This window comes from Sitophilus oryzae, unplaced genomic scaffold (assembly GCF_002938485.1).
Source record: "Sitophilus oryzae breed Bouriz unplaced genomic scaffold, Soryzae_2.0 scaffold_1177_pilon_pilon, whole genome shotgun sequence".
In the NCBI taxonomy this organism is placed as follows: domain Eukaryota; kingdom Metazoa; phylum Arthropoda; class Insecta; order Coleoptera; family Curculionidae; genus Sitophilus; species Sitophilus oryzae.
The window spans coordinates 1,691,340-1,712,552 of NW_022145812.1; the positions used below are offsets into that span (position 1 = coordinate 1,691,340).

Genomic DNA, 21,213 nt, shown 5'->3' on the forward strand with positions numbered 1-21,213 from the left:
ATTAATTAATTACATACTTAATTGTGTTAGTTAATAACTTATTCTAAATAAATGTGTAATTGAATCAGAAATCAATATAATAATAAGTTATGAAAATGAACGTCTCTATTGTTATAAATAAACATTCGTCAAAAAATGAAATAAAATTTTTAAGGTGTTACTTTTTAGCACACTGTCTAAACACATACAAAATTCAGTTTTTTAGTATTTGGAGCAATTATTATTAATCAACGCAAACAGTCAATTAATGTAGTTTGATTACTGGAATCATATTAATTAGTCTTCATTACCAAATATTTAAACAATTTTTTTTAATTTTTAATGAAGTAAACGAACTACCGACAATATTAGCATATGTACCAGGATATGTAAATGATATGTTTAAAAATTTGTTACATCTTTAAAAGTAATCTAAAATGTCAATATTCCATGGATATATTGATAATTGAGGTCTAAATTATAAGAAAATGCATTTTATACAAAAAATTGAACAGATAGGTAAAAAATGGTATAATACAATTTCATAGACAATTAAATTACGCATCTGATTCTCATAAAATACACAGGGTGTTCCATTTCAATTAAACAAGTTATTACCGTTTAGAGCTAGTAATTATTTAAAATAAATTTTTGGACACTCTCTATAAGCTAGTGTAATTTTCATTATTGCAACACAAAACTTAATAAATAGAAATACTTCAGTACAATATTTGGTTTTAAAAACATAAATACGTCTATAGAAATGAAGCATTAAAATTATTACTGTATTTTGACAAAAACCTAAATATTTCAAAAACGGTAAGAGTAAAATGTGCTTAACCTTAATCAAATTTACCTTTGTTTTAATCGTAGAAACTAAATATGTAATAATATACAGTGTGTTCCATTTAAAAGAATACAACTTTGATTTTTTATTTATTTGGGACACTCTGTATCTTGTAAATATATTTTCAAATTGTGCCTTTAATAGTCCTTCGACAAACCCAAAACTTATAATTTGCAAAAATCTGATCGTTTAGCTAAAATACTCCGTGTCGTATGTGGTGAACAACCCTGTCTACAAATTAACTAAAGTTACTGGATTAATATTAAAATAGTAGTAGGGTATAAACCAAAATAAATATATAGTTTGCAAACTACCCATGTTGTGCTAACTACCTTCTAGTTATCGGGTTTTTGTTGGTTTTGAAAAGTGACTTGTTAGTTTTAAAATCATGTAAAATATCATTCATGTAATATTTAGGCTTATTAAGGAAGTATTGATTTTCGTAAATTTATAGAAATAATATTATTAATAGATATTATATTTTCTCACCAAAACTACAAATAATGTGCTCACTCTTAAAGAGTAGAATTATAAAAAAGCACAATGATGTATCTACTAGGCGAAACACTGAGTAGAAGCAGAAATTTAACATCAAATAAGACATCAATTATTAAAAAGAGCATTTCACATCGGCCGTTCCATAATTATATATTTATACGCTGCCAGTTTTTTCAGCTGCTTTATCCCATTTTAGAGCGCGTACAATTTAATATTTAACGACTGTCAAAATTTAACGCATTCCGTACGTAATTGAAAAATTGCATCCAAAATTCTACCTACAATAAAACTGAATTTATAAACAAAATATGTAAATCCAATTTGATTTATTATTATTTTTATAAACAGAACCGTAGTAAACTATTTAGAAAAATAAATACGGGCCGTAGAAAAACAACTAAACAATAATAAATTTTATTTGCTGACATTTTTATTAGTGTTGATTTTTAAAATTATATTTCTTTTTTTCTGCTGGAAATACACATACATTTCTAGCAATTTTTATTATATTGATATTCACAGATATTTGTTTTTCTGTAAACGTTGCATGATGGAAGTTATGCCATATCGACATTAGATAAAGTTTAGATAAAATTATATTTTTCTTTTTTTTTAAATTAACATATAGGGTCCGGCAATAGTACGTCGGGCATCTGTAGCTCCTAGAATAAAAAACTTGAGAATTTTGTTTAAGTGCAAACCTAAAGTATAAACGAAGATGTACATATTTCAGGAAAATATTTTAACTTTTATAGGGTGGCTCAAAAAAGTAGGAGTGGATAGGGATGATTTCTTTAAATGGAACACTCTGTATATTGTTGCATTTTTGGCTTCTTTTGAGATCACTTTATATAACATATAAGATATGAGTAAATATATTTCAATAATTTCAGAGATATTAATAAATAAATCAAAAATATATATTTTTCAGCTTTTCTTAAAAAAAGAACTGTTCTGAAATTAAAACTATATTAGGTAGTTTTATACACTTTAATAGGTATTTACTTTAGATGTTATAAAATGTTTCTTTTTTTTTAATTTAACACCCCGTATATAATTTTTTTATTAGATAGAGAGTTAAAAAAATTAACATTTTTTGTGTTTAACCCATTAAGGCCCATGGGGTCGTTAACGACCCTCAAGATATTTTATTATCAAACTTTATTTCTTAAGAACACATTACGTGTCAGAACTTATTTCTGTGTTGCCAGTGCTTGTCCTTTGCTTGTCAATCGTTTGGCGCGCTTATTTTATTGTTTACTAGTTTTTGGGAAGTATTTCTGAACGAATAATTTTTCTTGTCTGTGCAATGTCAACAAATCATTATTGGTGAGTACTTGTTTATTAAGTATTACGTATTATTACTGCAGTAGTGTATTCGGAAAATACGATTTAAAAGTAAGGTTATGAAAATTTGAGTAATCATTACATGGTTGCCACATATTATGATACTAAAAATGAGTGGGTCGTTATCGACCCCTTGGGCCCTGAGAGTACTTCATAGTTGTTTATCAGGAAACGTGCACTTACTGTTGCTGAGCTTCTTGAGGAGGTAGAAAATTTAGAAGAAGACGCCCTGATTCCTGATGGAATCGTCATGTTGCCTCCTGATGATGCCGAAGATAGTGCCGAAGATTCAGGCGATGACGTATGCAACGATCCGGATCGGTTGTGTTCTGCGCAGTTGAATGCGAAAGCCGAGTTTTTCTTCAACGATAACTCAAATTGTCCTGAACCCTATAGAGTTGCAGAAACCCCCCAACAGCCTCAGATTACAGAAAACGTACAAGACCAGACTGAAGAATCCGTTTCTACAAAAGCTTTACCGTCAATTTATCCTTTCAAATGGTAAGCAGCAGGAGATTTTCAAGGCAACGACAGATCACACAACGGTGATCTTAAATTTTGCAAGCCTCTGACTGTGTCAAGTGCAACCCATCCTTTAGATTTCTTTCAACTTTTTATAACCCCAGAAATTGTCGAAAATTTGGTTAGGTTTGGTTTGGTTTGGATGTCTGCATGCATGTATGCTACCCACAGAAATAAACCTGGTTTTCAATTGGATATAGACGATATATATACCTATCTAGGAATCTTGTTTCTGAGCGGATATGCACCCCTGCCCCGCAGGAGAATGTACTGGGAGACCAGCGAAGATGTACATAATACTTTAGTTTCTAAGTCAATGCGTAGAACTCGTTTTTTTGAAATATCTTCTAATTTGCACGCAGCTGGTAACGACAACTTGCCTGAAAATGATAAACTTGGCAAAGTCCGATATCTTATTGATGCTCTGAATACAAAATTTCTCCAGTATGCACCACTTCAAAGTAACATATTAATTGACGAGTCCATGATTCCGTACTACGGGAGGCACGGGTGCAAGCAATATATAAGAGGTAAACCAATCCGCTTCGGATATAAGGCTATAGATGTTGTCAAAGGTATGGGCCTTGGAGAAACAGTGGTTTTTCATTTTGCAAATATTATAAAAAACCATTTTGCTGATCAAAAATTGTCTTTATATTTCGATAACTTTTTTACTTCTGCAAAACTTGTTTCTATGTTGGGTCAAATAGGAATAGGAGCTACAGGAACTACCCGAGAACACAGAACTGGTAAATGCAGCCTAATAGAGAATGCAAAAATTAAGAAGTTTGATAGAGGAGCGATGTGTTCTGCATTTGATGCCCGTAATAATATTGTTGGGGTTTGTTGGAAGGATAATAACGTAGTTACGCTAATGTCAAATGAGTTTGGCTTAGAACCAGTTCTCAAATGCAAACGCTACTCTGCTAAAGAAAGATCTAAAGTCGATATACCTCAACCTTATGTAGTAAATAGTACAATGCATTCATGGGAGGTGTGGATCAGTTGGACAACCATGTGTCTAATTACCGCATTGCATTCAGAGGAAAGAAGTGGTATATTCCTATAATCTATTGGCTTTTCGATGTAAGCATAACCAATGCCTGGCTTTTAGCAAGGGAGTACGGTTATTTGGAAGACAACCTTACTTTTCGGCGAACTTGCCCAGTCACTTCTCCTAAAATATGGGAAACCTAGGGTTATTACGGGGCCAAAAAGGGCATGCATTAGGAACCCAAGAATTGCCAGCGGTCGGCACATAATTTTAACTCAACAGAAACGGAGGAGGTGTGAAGTTTGTAAGAATAAAACCACGAAATCCTGTCAAGCTTGTGATATCCCAGTTCACGATAAATGTTTTGAAGGCTATCATCAAGTGTAGACGTTTTAAAATATTAATGGACCACACCAAAGTATTTGTATTTAATGTTTACGCATTAATTATTCTTACTTTCAAATAATTAGAAATAAAAAAAAGAAACACACTATTCGTATTACTGCACTCCTAGGACCCAAGGGGTCGTTAACGACCCATAACAAATATCAAAAACGTAAACAAGAATATTTTTTTTAGTATTTTTTTTCACTTAATACTAACCTTGCTTAGGTCAAAGATATGAATAAAAATAACGTTTTTAAGAAAAATGAATTCTAGGCTCTTATGGGTTAAAGTATTCCAAATGTTTTAATGGTTTCGCCGATACACGCAGTATTATTGCATATGGCTCTTTCAACTGTAAAATACGGAAGAAAAATCATTAGGTGGCTTTGATAAAAATTTACTGTTGAAAATGCCATATGAAATATAAAACCGCGAATATCTATATAGTACGTAAAGTGATCTGAAAGGAAGCCAAAAATGCTATAATATACAAGCTCTTCCTTTTAAAAAAAGTCACCCCGATCCACTCATATTTTTTGAGCCATCCTATAAAAATTAAAATATTTTCCTGAAATACATCCTAATACATATTTTACGTTTGCGCTTAAAGAAAGTTCCCAAGTTTTTTTATTCTAGGAGCTACAGATACCCGACAGACTATTGCCGGACCCTATATAAAAATTGGCGTCGGGACGCACGTATAGCCGCCCATACTTGATATTTTTTTTATCTCAAAAACTGCGACTTTGACTGATTTTGATGTTATTACTAATTTTGTTGCAAATATTATTCCTAATCTTAAATTGAAAACCGCGTTTCGCTAGCTACTGTAATTTTGGAGTTACGATTTTTTAAAATTTTTAACCCCCTCCCATACCTCCTTACCAACCTCCCACCCCCACCAAAAACTAATGGCCAGATTCTCGGGTGCCACAGTATTTTTGTGCCAAATTTGGTTAAAATCGGTTTAGCGGTTAGACAGACAGACAGACACCTTGCAAATATTTTGTATTTAGGTCATTTATGACCCAAATATCTCATTTTGAGTGAAATTAAAAAACTTTTTTTTGCCGATCTTAATAGCCTGCCACATCTGTCGGTATGGTCGGCTAAAAATAATAAATACAAAAATTTAAAAATTAAGAATAGGCAATATATAGCAAAGCTTATATTATTTGTGCATAATTAATGTTTATATTCTTTGTGCATAATTAAAGTTTATATTGTTTGGGCATAATTAATATTTATATTGTTTGTGAATAATCATAAATTTTCTTCTTGATTTAGATAAAATTTTGAAATTAGGTAAAATGATTTAGAATATGGCTCGAAATGGAATAAATTTAATGTAGCATATAATTTTGCAAACATATTTACTAGTATATTTATTATCACGCCATTAAATCCTGAATAAATCTGCTGCATGGAACCCACATATTGTTGAAATTTAATTTGGAATTTCTTTTATATTTTTTACGTAGGTATTGAACCTCAAATATTTATAAATGTGTGCAAAACATGGTGCTGGCTTTCCTAATTATATTTGAATATCATATTTATTTTCGCAATTATTACTATTAACAGAAAAGAAATTAATACATATATACACTCTATAAGAGTGCATCTCAATGTTGAGTTTACCGATATTATCCAGGCATGGCATTAGAATTCAAGCTGTTGGCTAAAGTTAATATCAAGTAAGAATGAGACCACCTGTATATAGAAATTAGAAAAATATGGATCAAGTAAAGAATCAGATTATTATTTTAAATAGAACATGAATTACTATTAAAATCAAACGGATTTTCAACTCAATGCGATATTGCATCATCATCAAAGGGCTCAGGGTAATCCCATAGCATAGTAGAGCATAAGTAGATAGAGATTTAGAATCAAATCCCAAGAAGCATAGTGGATGATCTAAGTATGCTAGAAACAAGAGGGATCTGTGAATTGAAAACAAAAACAAATTTTCAAAAAGACATGCAGTTTATATAGGTTTGAAAATATATTTTTAAATTTGACATTTTGAAAACAAAATTGAATGGATGTTAAAGCAGTTTATAAAGCTCTATGAATAACTTCTTATTTTTTTAAATATTTGTTTTAATAATAAAGAACTTCATAAGAAGGCATAATATATTGCTTTCATAACGAGTAGAAATAAGATTATATTTTCATTATTTTGAAATTATTAAATTAATGAATAATATCGACAAAAAACACAATACCTGATATTATTTAATATACAAAATTTTACTGTTTTTTTAGAATGATACACATATACTAATTAAGCATGTTTTTCATTGTACTAATTTTATTTTAGCAATTTTATTCATAGCATTATCTGCATTTAATTATCATAATTAAATATGCGGGAATAATTTTAGGGTAGAGCAGAATAGATAATTAATAAACAAACAACAATTTTGAATTGATTCAATAATGCCACAGCGGTGTCGTAATTATGTTTAATTATTTACTACATAGTTAGGAAATAAATTGTAATTATGGGATAAAATATGTAAAAACAATACAAATTAATATATTTTTTAATTGAAAAGACTATTCGTAATATAGGTGTTTTTGATTATATCATGGATATTATTATTGATATTTTTAATACTAAGATTTATTTTTTATGTTCAATCTTATTCTCAACTTTATAGAATATTTACTTATTATTTAACCGATAGTATACAGGGTGAGTCTTAATGAAGTGCAAATATTTTTGTGCTGGGAGTAAAAATTCAAGGCCGTGTCACAGGAGCTATCGAGATACAGCCTACGGCTTGTGCTACGGCTTAGAAATGCGTACGTATAAAACTATTACTTGTTACACGTAAAAAACTATTTTTACGCGTCAGTGGCGAGTTGGAAGACCTGTTATTAAATAACAATATAAAGATTAATGCCAAAAAAATAGGGGCAAAAATCGCAGACAAACGGAGATTCGAAAAAGAAATCGAAGAACTATTGCTAAAGGCAGAAAGGCCGAACACAAAGAAAAACTGATATAAAACGCTATCCTGAAAAGCGCAGTATTATATGAAGGGTCCAGGGAAAAAACATGAAAAGCGCCATTTTAATAATTTTATAGGAGAGCAGTGGACGGCTAGCGGTTAGCAGACTCTTTCCGTGTATTCTAGATTTCTACTAGGCATATATCATAGGACTTAACAACTTATTGCCCTGCAGAGTTTATACATTTTGTAGGGACTAGGTCTAACTAGTCTCTATAATAGTACTATAATACTGTAAAAATAGCCTTTAAAATACTTTTATTTTTAAATAATAATTAGTAATCATATATCCTGATGATACTAATATAAAGGGTTTTCCATTAGAAGCGCCCAATTTTTTAACTCAATAAAACATATTGTGAGAATGATAGTGATCAATTTCTTTTTTTATGTTTTAAAAATTTTATTTGGTAAATAAAAACTTTAAACGCCGCGGCTTTGTCTGGTCTGTTGAATCCTGGATGCCCAATTCGTGATGTTCGTTATCGCATAAAAGTGACTCAATTTTGGCAATAACGCGCCTAATGTTCGTTTTCAATGCAGCAACCGTCCGCGACTTGTCAGCATAGACTTTGGATTTTAGAAACTACCAGAGAAAAAAAATCCAGTGGCGTTAGGTCACAGAATCTGGGCAGCCAGTTAACGTCAACATTTTGCGAAATTAGCGAATGCACGCCGCTGCCTGTGATTATTGGCCTTTAATTCTTGGGTTAATTGCACTTTATAAGGGTGAAGCTCTTCCTTATGCAGGTTTCGCCAGATTGTCGTAGAAAACCGGCTAAGTTCTAGAGCCCAACGAGGAATGGACTAAAAGTCAAAGACTAATTGTCAACAGTGGTTTAGTAACTCCGTAAACTCTATTAGTCTCCGTTGTATTAACGCAGCAGTGCAAAAAACAAATATTTTATTTTGTAGATTTTCTTACAGTGGCGAAATACCCATAGGAATTTTTTGGAGAGAGGAATGAACTATTGCGGATTCTTATGCATACTTTCCCGAACTGCAGCAATATTTTCAAGGTACGTTTCGTTAGCGTACAGGCACTTTATGACCTGCCACAGGCCCAGTTGTTTTCGAAATTGTTTATTAAACGGCGAATTGTGGATTTTAAAAGATGATTGTTGACACCATAAACTGCACGAAACGTTTGCCGTATAGAACATTGGTTTTGATAATAGTTTTTAACAATTTCGATGCATTGCTCAGTCGTGTAACACTTTATAATAAGATGCAGAGACTAAGTGAATAAGGCTGCCAAAGATAGCACTTGTGTGACTGTTGTGTGGCCGTTGCGAATGCCTAACCTAACCGACCTAACCAAACCAAACATCGAGCTTTACTATTGGAAACTCTTTTTCAAAACATGCATCCAGAACTTATATTAATGTTTTAGGTGACTATAAAGTAATGTTTTTTTAGAATGTCACTTAAAATAAGTTGTAGTTTAGATACACAAAAACATGAATATAAATATTTCTAATAAAAATACTATTTATTTTTGATTAAAGTTGTGTAAAAAAAGTTGATAGTGGTTTTTACCGAAACAAACTACGAATAAGGACGAACAACAAAATTTTAGAAGAAATAGATCAACTACAGATGCCGTATTTATCATTACACAAATTAAATAAAAGTAATAAAGTTTAATACACCAGTATATTGTAGCGTTTTTTAAACAACTACCACTGCAAACGGCAGCTTTTCATCGGAGAGCAGTCGTGGATAAGGTATTTCACTAGAGAGAAAATTAATCAATAGTAATAAACAAAAGATATATAGATATTGGGCGCCAGGCATGTACAGAGAAAGAAAACACAGTTGTATAATACTTAAAACTAATGACTATGTTCATTCGTGATGAATTCTGATGGTAAATAGCATTGTACAATTAATATAATTATTATAGTGGTTACTTGTTGAGTAAAACTATATATGTAAATAATATTAAATACGTTCTATGAAAAGACTATAAAGAAAATACAATGCGTGTAACGTTATAGAAAATATAGGAAAAGTAGCATTACTTTATTTAAATTGTTAAATTTATACGGTGTTAAATCAGATGTGTTGCAACCTGTAGATTCTAGAATCTATCTCGTTATTCATCTGTTAGTATAGCGTAATAATAATGTCTATAGAAAGTAATACTATTACAATGCGTGATATTATGAAATCTAAAATCTAAATCACACTTTTACTACTGCATCGACATAAATATCCTTAATAATCTAACCACTAAATATAGTCTGTACGCTATTGTTTAAAATGTACGTTACTGTTTAAGACTGAAAACATTTTAGATGTTAAATGCAAAACTAGAACTTAAATATACACTTAGCTGTTCTTTTATGTAACCCTGCTTCAAACAGTAGCAGCGCGAGGAGGTCTAGCATCTCTGTACTGTCTGTCGGCGATCCAGGCTTAGAAATGGGGGTGAAGCAGCACGGGGCTCAAGCCACATCCACGCTGGGGCACTCTATGTGTAAGACAAATCAATCCTACTGGGGACACTTGTCCATGGGACATCCGTCCATAAGATAGTGGCACAAGAGAACACTACTAGGACCTTGAAAAATAGTCCATACCTTGGACACTTGTCCGTAAGACAATGTCCGTCCGTAAGACCCTAAGAACACGAAACTCTTGTTTAAAATCAAACACCGTCTAATAAACAAAATGAACCTACCTCGAAATACTTCCGAGGGCTCAATAAATAATAAACAATCTGTCCTTTCTTCCAAATGACATTCTGGAGGACAAAAGCAAAGGGACGCCAACGTGCCAGCCAAATACAAATACAAGTTGGGACATCCGTAACTCTACCCTAAAAATATTCAATAATAATATCGAATCTAAAAGGAAAATAACTCAGCTTTACCTGTAGCTTCGAAATGGCAGCTGATTCAGATAATACAGCCAGATTTAAGTGACCACCATTTCTCAACACTGGGACTAATGGCGTCTAAGAGGCCAAACGGTCCAACCAAAAGTGAAGTTAGATCACAGAGAATTGACAGAAGCGATGCTGACAGCGCGCGCCCCACAGAGCGATACCAGGGTTGTGTCAAACAATAACAGGGTTGTGCCAAACAATAACAGGGTTGTGCCCAGACATCATATATCATAATCAAAGACATGTAACGAACTAAAAACGTTACAATATATCTATTTCATCGACCTGAATAAAGCATTCGATAAAGTACGTCTATCTAATATTATAAATATATTGAAAGATAAAAAAGTGCCTGAAAATATTGTAAAAGTTATCAGAAAGCTAAACATCGATAACACAAATCAAGTAAAAGCAGGGAATAATCTAACACGAGACATACCAACACCAGGAGGCATTAGACAAGGGGATAGCCTTCGTCCCTTCTTATTCAACCCCAAATAAGTTGTAGCTTAGATACACAAAAACATGAATAAAAATACTTTATATTTATTTTTGATTAAAGTCGTGTAAAAAAAGTTAATATAATAATAAAGGCTAAAAATAAATAATAATAATTATTTATAGTGTGACGCTCCCCCGTTTTAGAGAAAGGTCACGGACGCCGAGTTGCCTTGGTTCGGTTCCTCGGGCGCCATCCCAATGTTTAAAGTGTTTGAGAGAACACTAGTGCCAATACGGGTAGCTTTTATAACTGGAGATACCAGGGAGTGATGAGATGAAAAGAAAATAAAACACACAATTAACTATAACGTAACACTAGGCTTTGATTTAACTAATTAATTATGTACAAAAATAATCTAGGAAGGTTTACGTCCTCGAATCGTAACAACAGTGAAATAAAATGTATATTTAAAGACCCGTAAAGTAAAATTTACAATAACAACCGTGTACCTCTAGAGTTTTGATCGATTATTCCCGAGATGCAACTCTCTGACTGATTCTATCACGCGAATTTAAAACGCGTTCCCGAAATGACGTTCTATTAAATAAGACGACGCGAGTTCCTGATCGACGTCGAATTTAGCGGCGTCCTAATAAACACAGACCTATAAGTACCGGAGCAACACACTCTACTATGACGCGACTCTCTAAACGGCGGCGACGTCGTTACAGGCGTCCCGATGATCACAGCTCAATATTTCTTGGAACGGCGTCCGTTTTGACAACGAAACATGAACCTCGGATCGGCGTCGACATTAAAAGCGTCCCGTGATACACAAACGCGGGTTCTGGATCGATCGCGAAATTGACAGTGACCTGTGGGATACACACACGCGAGCCCTGAATCGATCGCGAAATTACCAGCGTCCCGAGGGATTTACAAACGCGAGCCCTCGATCGATCGCGAAACTAACAGCGTCCTGTGGGATATACACACGCGAGCCCTGGATCGATCGCGAAATTAACAGCGTCCCGAGGGATACACAAACGCGAACCCTGGATCGATCGCGAAACTAACAGCGTCCTGTGGGATATACACACACGCGAGCCCTGGATCGATCGTGACGTTAGCGACGTCTCGGCGAGTTGTACGTCGTTTGGATAAGCGCAGCCCGCACACACACCGCCCGGTCAGGACAACCTCGGGATTTCGGCGAGATCCCGTCCAGCGTCACTGATGCAGGGTGTCGTCCGGACGACACACCTAGAAAATACGGGAGCTACAAAACCAGCCTCGGGATTTGGGCGAAGTTCTGTTTTAGCTCCGTGAACATTCGCGACCCGTGTCCGTTTTAACTACCTTAACCGTTATCTGTCTCACTCTCCTTCCTTTCCTTAACAAACGAAATCGTTCCTCGCGTCCACGTCATCCGATCAACCAGGCCCCTACGAGTACGAGTTACGCTAGCTTTTGCCCTTCGCGCGTTCCGGTCAAATAACCCCCCACCTCGCTAGAGGACAGTTGGCCTACCTGAGCGAATACAAATATATCCGCTCCTCGCGTCCACGTGATCCGATCAACCAGGCCCCTACCTCCTTAGAGGACTGTTGGCCCACCTGAACGAATACAAGTTTTGCTAGCTTTCCGTGTTCGCGCGTTCCGGTCAAATAGCCCCCCACCTCGCTAGAGGACAGTTGATCTACCTGAGCGAATATAACTATCTCTGTCTCCCTTATCCCTGTAACGCGTCAAGGCAGTAAAGTAAACGGTATTAACAATAAAAAGAATACGACCTACTCTCCATCACGTTGGCGGTGGGTGCTTACCTTATACAGTACGGCGGCAGGCGGCTGGCAACAGGGCACTCCGGACTCGAACCTCACTGTTTCACGTGCGACCACAAACTGTCTCTCTGGAGCTGCTGCAGCCGAGGTACTCGACTGACGCTCCCCTCCACTCAACCTGCACTGGTAGGGAGACCGGCGCAAACGTCTCGGTTTCTCGCACCGAACCACAGCGACCAAAACCGATCAAAACTCTCTTACAAAATGGCAATTAAATATTTAACTTATTTAATTCAACAATAGAAACACTAATGAAGTTCATTACAATAATGAGTTAACAATAAAATACACTGCCTGTCATTATTAAAAGAGAATCAAGTCTCTATTATTCTAGTATAATATTAACACAATATACAGGGTGTCCTAGAAATTTTATGAACTTCATTACAATAGGAATATTAGATAAACAACTAATAAACTGGTAAAAAATCTGGATGAACTCAGTATTAATAAAATCTGACATAATATATTTTAAAAAATTAAATCAAAAATATTGCAAAAAAGTGGATTAAAATAGTGTTTTTTTATCGATTTTTATAAAAATTACTTTAATAATTATTTAATATAAATATTAGACCAAACAACTAATAAATTGGTAAAAAATTTGGATCAACACTGTATTAATAAAATCTGAGATAATTTATTTTAAAAAATTAAATCAAAAATATTGCAAAAAAGTGGACTCAAATAGTGATTTTTACCGATTTTTTACAGTATTTTAATAAGTATTTAATATAAATATTAGACTATATTAATAAACTGAAAAAAAATCAAATTAACATTTAGTTTATGTTAATAAAATCTGAGATAATTTATTTAAAAAAATTAAATCAAAAATATTGCAAAAAACTACATTAAAATAGTGGTTTTTGCCCATTTATATAAAAATACTTTAATAATTATTTAATATAAATATTGGATTAAACTAATAAACTGGTAAAAAATCTGAATGAACTCCAAAAGTGGAATTTAAAAAACTGAAATAATTTGTTTTAAAAAATTAAATAAAGAAATATTGCAAGAAAGATCGGTCTAAAGTAACTTGCTTAAGTATTCCGTCAAAATATACCCTTCAACCTTTAATTAATCCTACAAATATTCCCACAAAAAAACGGAGCTATATAAAAATTCCTCTTTCGTCAATATTTATTTTACAAAAGTTAGAACACCAAGGGAAGTGTAAATAAACGGTGTTGTTTCTCGTTAGGATTAAATTTTAATTAGATTTTTTTTAACCAAGCCTGCTCTATCACGAACTGGATATATCCGGGTCACGAAATGCTGATGAAACAAAGCTGGATACGTTTTCCAGTTTCCTTTGAAGTCGGTACGCGCTACACCCATTTTATTCTATCTCCTTGTTCGGTTAACGTCTCTGACTGTGTAATATATTTTATTTCCTATTGCTTTAACGTTTATACTATTACACTTTGATGTTTTAAATCATCTGGATGTATATTTGAGTAGTTACGGTTGTTACCATAACTATCAGTAATTGTGTAATTAAATACTGCCACGTGGATTATAATGTTGATTAAAAATACAAATTATGGGATTAAGAAAATATATGATGATTATTTAATGTCTAATGAAAAAGTCAATAGATATTTTAAATTTTACAGGGTCCGGCAATAGTTCGTCGGGCATCTGTAGCTCCTAGAATAAAAACCTTAAGAATTTTCTTTAAGTGCAAACCAAAAGTATTTACAGTGAAAAATATTTCTTTCTATAGGGTGGCTCAAAAAAGTGTGAGTAGATCTTGACATTTTTTTTAGTGGAACACCCTGTATATTATCACATTTTTGACTTCCTTTCATATCACTTTACATAGTCCTAAGATATGAGTAAATATATTTCCATCGTATCAGATATATTAGTAAATAAATAAAATAATGACTATTTTTCAACCCTTTTAAAAAAGTTAGTATAAACACAAGAACTGTTCTGAAATCAAAACTATCTTAGATATTTACTTTAGATAATCTGTTCTTATTTTGCTCTAATTATGGTAATCGTAAATCATACAGGATGTTCAAAATTCTACGCCAAACTTTCTAAAATATAAAATAACAAATATTACCTCCGGTTACAAATACCATACGAACAGAAAAATTAAAATTTATATGACCTGCATCAGACTATGATCAATAATGACATATGGCATAGAAACAAACAAAACAAGAAGCATGTTAAGTTTGCTGAAATAAAGAGCCTAAGAATCATAATGGGGAAGACTAAAAAAGACAGAATTAAAAACCCAAATATCAGACAATAATGTGGAATACAGAACGAAGTGAGATGGGGTAGACAAAGAAAAAGACAATGGTTCGCACACATAAAATGCCTGGAAGAAAACAGGCTATCACGCATAGCTCTTGAAGGAAAACACATGGGCAAGAGGCAGCCCTGAATACCTTCAAAAAGATGGATAGACCGTTGGCAGTCCATCTCCCAAGAACTCCTACAGAGGCAACCTTAAAACTAGCAGATCGACTAGAACTTAAATAAGTAGAAGAAGAAAGATATGCCTCTAATATTTTTGCTAAATCTTTAACCACCGTCATTTTAATCTAGATTTTATGCCCATTTTTTATATTTTGGGTCATTAGATATCGTCGGAAATAATATAATTTCTTCCAGTACACAACCGTTATTCTGAGATATCGGAGACCGCAAAGATATATTTTTGCTAGAATGAATAGAATAAGTGGGAGGGGGGTTAATCTCTGCGACCTTAGAGATTTATTGTGTCCCCCTTTCTTGAGTTATAACTCATCATACAGTCCCAGGACTTCCTACGGAGACCCGTGTCCCTCACAGTGGAGGAGCTACGACCCAGGCCGGGTAGACGAAACGGTAGCATGTGTCGCCTGTTGGGTTTAGAAGTAGGAGGTAGGCTCCCGACCCTTGGAGGAGTTGGTAGCTTGTATGCCACTTGCGGGGGATGGTCTCACGCAAGTGTCAGCCACCTCTCTTGTAGTTCTCTTTGGGTTTGGCCCCTTGGAACTTTCATTGTTACTGTTCCCAGTGTCGCTAGGGGGTTTCCCCACAGCTTCACCTGTGATGTTTTTATTACTATTATTATCAGATCTCAGTGTTCCTATGAGTCGCGAGGGACAGTCGGTCCACTTCTACAGAGCCCCGCATGTAGAAGTAAGGGGTAAAATACAATGGGGTGCCCCCCGGTGCCCCAAGGTTGAGGCTGTCCGTAGCCCCGCCCGGTATCGTTATATGTCTTGATGCAATTCCCTGGCTACGACACTACAGTCAGGGACAAGACGATGAGTGAGATGCTTCTTAGACCAAGCCAAGTGTTAGAGGGGATTCCCCCCAGCACCTGACCAGGAGCTTCCCCACCAACGACAAGGTCTTGCATCTCCTAGGGGAAGTATATTTTTGCTATATTATCCAGCTCGACTTAGCAAAATCGTGATGCCAACTGAATCATCATCTGAGTCAACCTCGCTCCGAAAGGTATCCTGATTGCAACTCCCCACAATGTAACTGTCTTGGGATGCCACATTGTGAGAAGAATTATAGTAAGCGGGGTACCATTAGCGGTTAAAGATTAACTTACCACACAGTATACCGCGTGCGTCTCAAAAGTGGCTCACCCCTATATCTTTTTTATTTTTTTCGGATAAAAAAAAACGAGATTTGGTATGTTAGTATACGAGATAAATTAGGATTGATTGAAGTATTCATTTGTTTTCGGTCACTTCCTGTTTCGCCGGAAATCACAACTCTTGATTTTTAAATGGCATCCTCGGTATTTTTTACTTTATTCGATAGAAAATTACACTCTGAATCGAATGATATATATATATATATATATATATAGTGTATATATATATATATATATATATATATATATATATATATATATATATATATATATATATACACTTGGTATTTCGAGTCAAATTGTCGTTATGAACCGCATGTTACAATTTCAAATAAACCATATGAGAAAATGTCAAAAGTTGACATATGATATGTCATTCTATTCAGAGTGTCATTTTCTATCGAATAAGGTAAAAAAATACCGAGGGCGCAATTTCCATCTAAATCTTCGCCTATCAGACATTCCGACCAAACCAACGCTGGTAAATGAGCGCAAGGAGCGTGCGAAGTATATTAGGTTAAATATCTAATTTTTCTTTTGGTTTAAATCCCAACGGATTATGCAAATTAACACAGGAAAATCAGATTGGATGGCCAAATAAAAATCCAGACTTGTAATCGCAAGAATGTTGAAGAGAAAAAAATGGCCCTACAAAAACTGACAGGTAACAATCAGTAACCACAGATAACAGCGACAAAGTCACCATAGACAGCAGCGATATCAGCGTTGCCAACTAGACCAAACTAATCTAGGTAGTTTGAACTACCAGGGCTGAACGATACGGAAACCGGTGACAATACGCCAGACACAATATATATTCTATAAAAGACATGTAACGGACTAAAAACGTTACACTTTTACATACATACATGCTGCAATTACTCGCTGACGAGTATTCGACACGCATCAGAAGATGGTCACGCAAGGCGTTTTCTTTCATGAGCTTTTCTGTGACTGAAAAGCCCGATACGTGATTATTATGATGTTATCTGCTTACCGCACTCCGGACATTCAAAAATCTCATTCCATTTTTGCCTCTTTACTTTTTGGTTGTCTTTTGTGGTTGTCCTTTGTCTTTACTTTTTGGTTACACTTTTAATCACTGAAAAAAAATTTTTTTTTCGGTCTCCTTACCTTCAAATTATAATTATTTTTTATAAACTAATCAAAAGGAATTAGGGATCACATTATATGTGTATTTACTATGTTTATAGACCGATCTCCGTATATTTATAGCAGCATATAATCAAAACAATTTTGTTTTTCTTTTCATGCATAAATTGATACAAAAACGAAATTCTTTCGCGTCATAAAATAATAACTGTAAAGATGTACTCGAAGACTCTTAAATTCCATAAAATCATTTTTTTATTTAGTGTGACTTAATCGTTAAATTGGTGTTAAATATGGCAAATTTTGATGATTTGGAAAGACGTTGAAGTAATGAAGAAGTCATCAAAGGGCCACAACTATATTGAAGGAGGGTCGGTCGCAACGATACGTTTCGCGGCTTTATAATGTTACACAATCGATCATTTCCAGACTATGGAATCGACACACAGAATATGGTTTTGTTGTCCGCAGACCATAACCTCAACGAGTAAGACGGACAACGAGGCGACAAGATCGGTATCTTGTTCAAGCCGGTCTTCGTGAAAGAACACTTACCGGAAGAAACCACAAAATCTTCTTACGATCGCCACAGAAACTCAAATTTCAAGTCAAACTGTAAGAAATAGGCTGCATGAAGTTAACATTCGATCAAGGCGAGCAGCTGTTATGCCGCACTTAGCTGCTAATCATCGTAGGACACGAGGGGTATTTCATCAAGAACATCTTCACTGGGGCGTGGATCAGTAGAGGCACGTCCCTTTTGTTTTGTGTCTGAACAAAGCAGTCATAGAAAGGATTCATTTTGGAAGCGATTTATGAGGCTTCGTCTTGATATGGGAAGGTATAACTTTAAATGGGCATAACTACTACTACTACTACTACTACTACGTGTAAAGCCCAATACGTGATGTTATCTGCCTACCCACTCTGGACATTCAACCAATAATCGATTAATTTCTGTTTTGTTTGTTTTCTTTCATGTTTCTCTGTTTTATTTGAACCACTGATTTAAAAAACACCTTAAAAAGCGCACATTACTTTGAATACCGTCTCTTATCGCCACTTTACGAACTACTTTAAATCTAAGAAAATACATGTTTCACTCAACAATTTTAAATACGTATTTTGTTTTTTCGCTATTTTTTCGATGTATTTCGATAACTCAACCGTCGCGTGTCGCCCAAGAGTGCCACGTGTGAACTCGTCCTTTGAGCCGCGCCGTCGTGGCGGGCTTGCGTCAGACGACGATGTTAAGCAACGTTGCCGTAGTTACAACAATTTCAAATTCAAGGCATTTGAAGCAATCAAAATCGTATTAAATTTTAAAAATAAAACAGAGAAACATGAAAGGAAACAAACAAAACAAATATGAATTGATTATTCGTCGGGCTGTTTCCGATATATTGAATTCTGAATTACGATAAACATTTTAGAAATTTCTTTTTTGTGACCTTATCAATAATCAATTCATTTGTGTTTTGTTTGTTTCCTTTCATGTTGTTCTGTTTTATTTTTAAAATTTAATAAGAATTTTATTGCTGCGAGTGTCTTGAATTTGAAATTGTTGAAACTACGGCAACCTCGCATGACGCAAGCTCCACACGCCGCGCCTGTGCGACGAAGGAGCAGTGAGCAGTTACCAACCAGTGATGCGCGGCTGTCTTGGCCGACGGCCGACGGTTGTGCTGTTGACGGAATTGTCGAAATACATCGAAAAAATAGCGAAAAAACACAATACGTATTTAAAATTGTTGAGTGAAACATGTATTTTCTTAGATTGAAAGTAGGGTTACCGAAAGTAGTTCGTAAAGTGGCGGTAAGAGACAATAATGCTCAACATTTATTCATTCAGAAAGGTATTCAAAGTAATGTGTAATGTGTGCTTTTCAAGGTGTTTTGTAAATCAATGGTTCAAATTGTGATGAAGCCTATATGAAAATAATGTGTTAAGTTAAAAATGGGGACTGCTATTTTAGCAGTTTTTATAATAGCATGTACAAGTAAAGCAGCATAATGAAGTGTATTTTAGTTAAGTGTGTATCGAAAAAGAGAACTGTCGCAGTTACATCGATCTGTCATAAGTATCTTTTTTAATGTTGGATAAGTTATTTAATTTAACTTTTTTAACTTTTAAACATTTAAATTTTAATTTATTTTATGTAATAATATCACAACCTAAAAAAAGTAATGGCATCTCTGCAAACTCCTTAGGTGTTGTGATTTTATGACTTACTTTTAAACATATACTTTCTTGTCCATATTGCAACACAGTGCGTCGAATTAACTGAAATCCGGGCTTGATCCGGGTAATTGGATGTAGTTGCGATTATTTTTTTAAATTTTCAAAGTTAAATAACTCGGTTATTTTCAATTTATTTCAAAAATGGTAAAGAGAAAATATGTTGATTTTGACCAGATCTACCACCCCTTAAAATATTTGCACTCATTTCTGGGACACCCTGTATTGTAGTCCTGAATATGTACTTTACAAAACCGATTCGCTTTTGAGATTGGCACTTTTTGTTCCAGAGAAATTCGTTGTTAAATATTTTGGAAAATGGAAAAAAAGTATTTCTTTTGTTCATTTTATCAAATAACTCAAAATCCCTTAGAGATATCGCAAAATGGTTCTCGGCAGTCAATTCTACGTAAAATTAACTATCAGTAAGAATATTTTAGTCTTGATCGGAGACATTTCGGTTTTTGACAAAATCGACAGGGAGGTGCCGAGGAATTTTTTCGAAAAATCTTGGAAAATCGATTTTGCTTATTTGGTAATATATTGTAGTCCTGAATGTGTACTTTACAAAACCGATTCGTTTTTGAGATTGGCACTTTTTGTTAGAGAGATATTCGTTATTAAATATTTTGGAAAACGGAAAACAAGTATTTCTTTTGTACATTTTCTCAAATAACTCAAAATCCGTTTGAGATATCGGAAAACGGTTCTCGGCAGTCAATTCTACAAAAAATTAACTATCAGTAAGAATATTTTAGTCTTGATCGGAGACATTTCGGTTTTTGACAAAATCGACAGGGAGGTGCCGAAGAATTTTTTGAAAAATTTTGGAAAATCGATTTTGCTTATTTGGTAATATATTGTAGTCCTGAAAGTGTACTTTACAAAACCGATTCGTTTTTGAGATTGGCACTTTTGTTAGAGATATTCGTTGTTAAATATTTTGGAAAACGGAAAACAAGTATTTCTTTTGTACATTTTCTCAAATAACTCAAAATCCGTTAGAGATATCGGAAAACGGTTCTTTGGCAGTCAATTCTACGTAAAATTAACTATCAGTAAGAATATTTTAGTCTTGATCGGAAGACATTTCGGTTTTTGACAAAATCGACAGGAGGTGCCGAGGAATTTTTTCGAAAAAATCTTGGAAAATCGATTTTGCTTATTTGGTAATATATTGTAGTCCTGAATGTGTACTTTACAAAACCGATTCGTTTTTGAGATTGGCACTTTTTGTTAGAGAGATATTCGTTATTAAATATTTTGGAAAACGGAAAACAAGTATTTCTTTTGTACATTTTCTCAAATAACTCAAAATCCGTTTGAGATATCGGAAAACGGTTCTCGGCAGTCAATTCTACAAAAAATTAACTATTAGTAAGAATATTTTAGTTTTGATCGGAGACATTTCGGTTTTTGACAAAATCGACAGGGAGGTGCCGAAGAATTTTTTGAAAAAT

The 21,213-nt window shown here is 34.1% G+C and overlaps 1 protein-coding gene across 1 annotated transcript; it reads left to right on the forward strand.

Annotated features, from left to right (window-relative positions):
* The first annotated feature begins 3,347 nt into the window (after nt 1-3,347).
* Nucleotides 3,348-4,262, forward strand: LOC115889583 (piggyBac transposable element-derived protein 3-like). Its single transcript, XM_030909638.1, has one exon. The coding sequence runs from the start codon at nt 3,348-3,350 to the stop codon at nt 4,260-4,262; it is 915 nt and encodes a 304-aa protein (XP_030765498.1).
* Nucleotides 4,263-21,213: the final 16,951 nt, after the last annotated feature.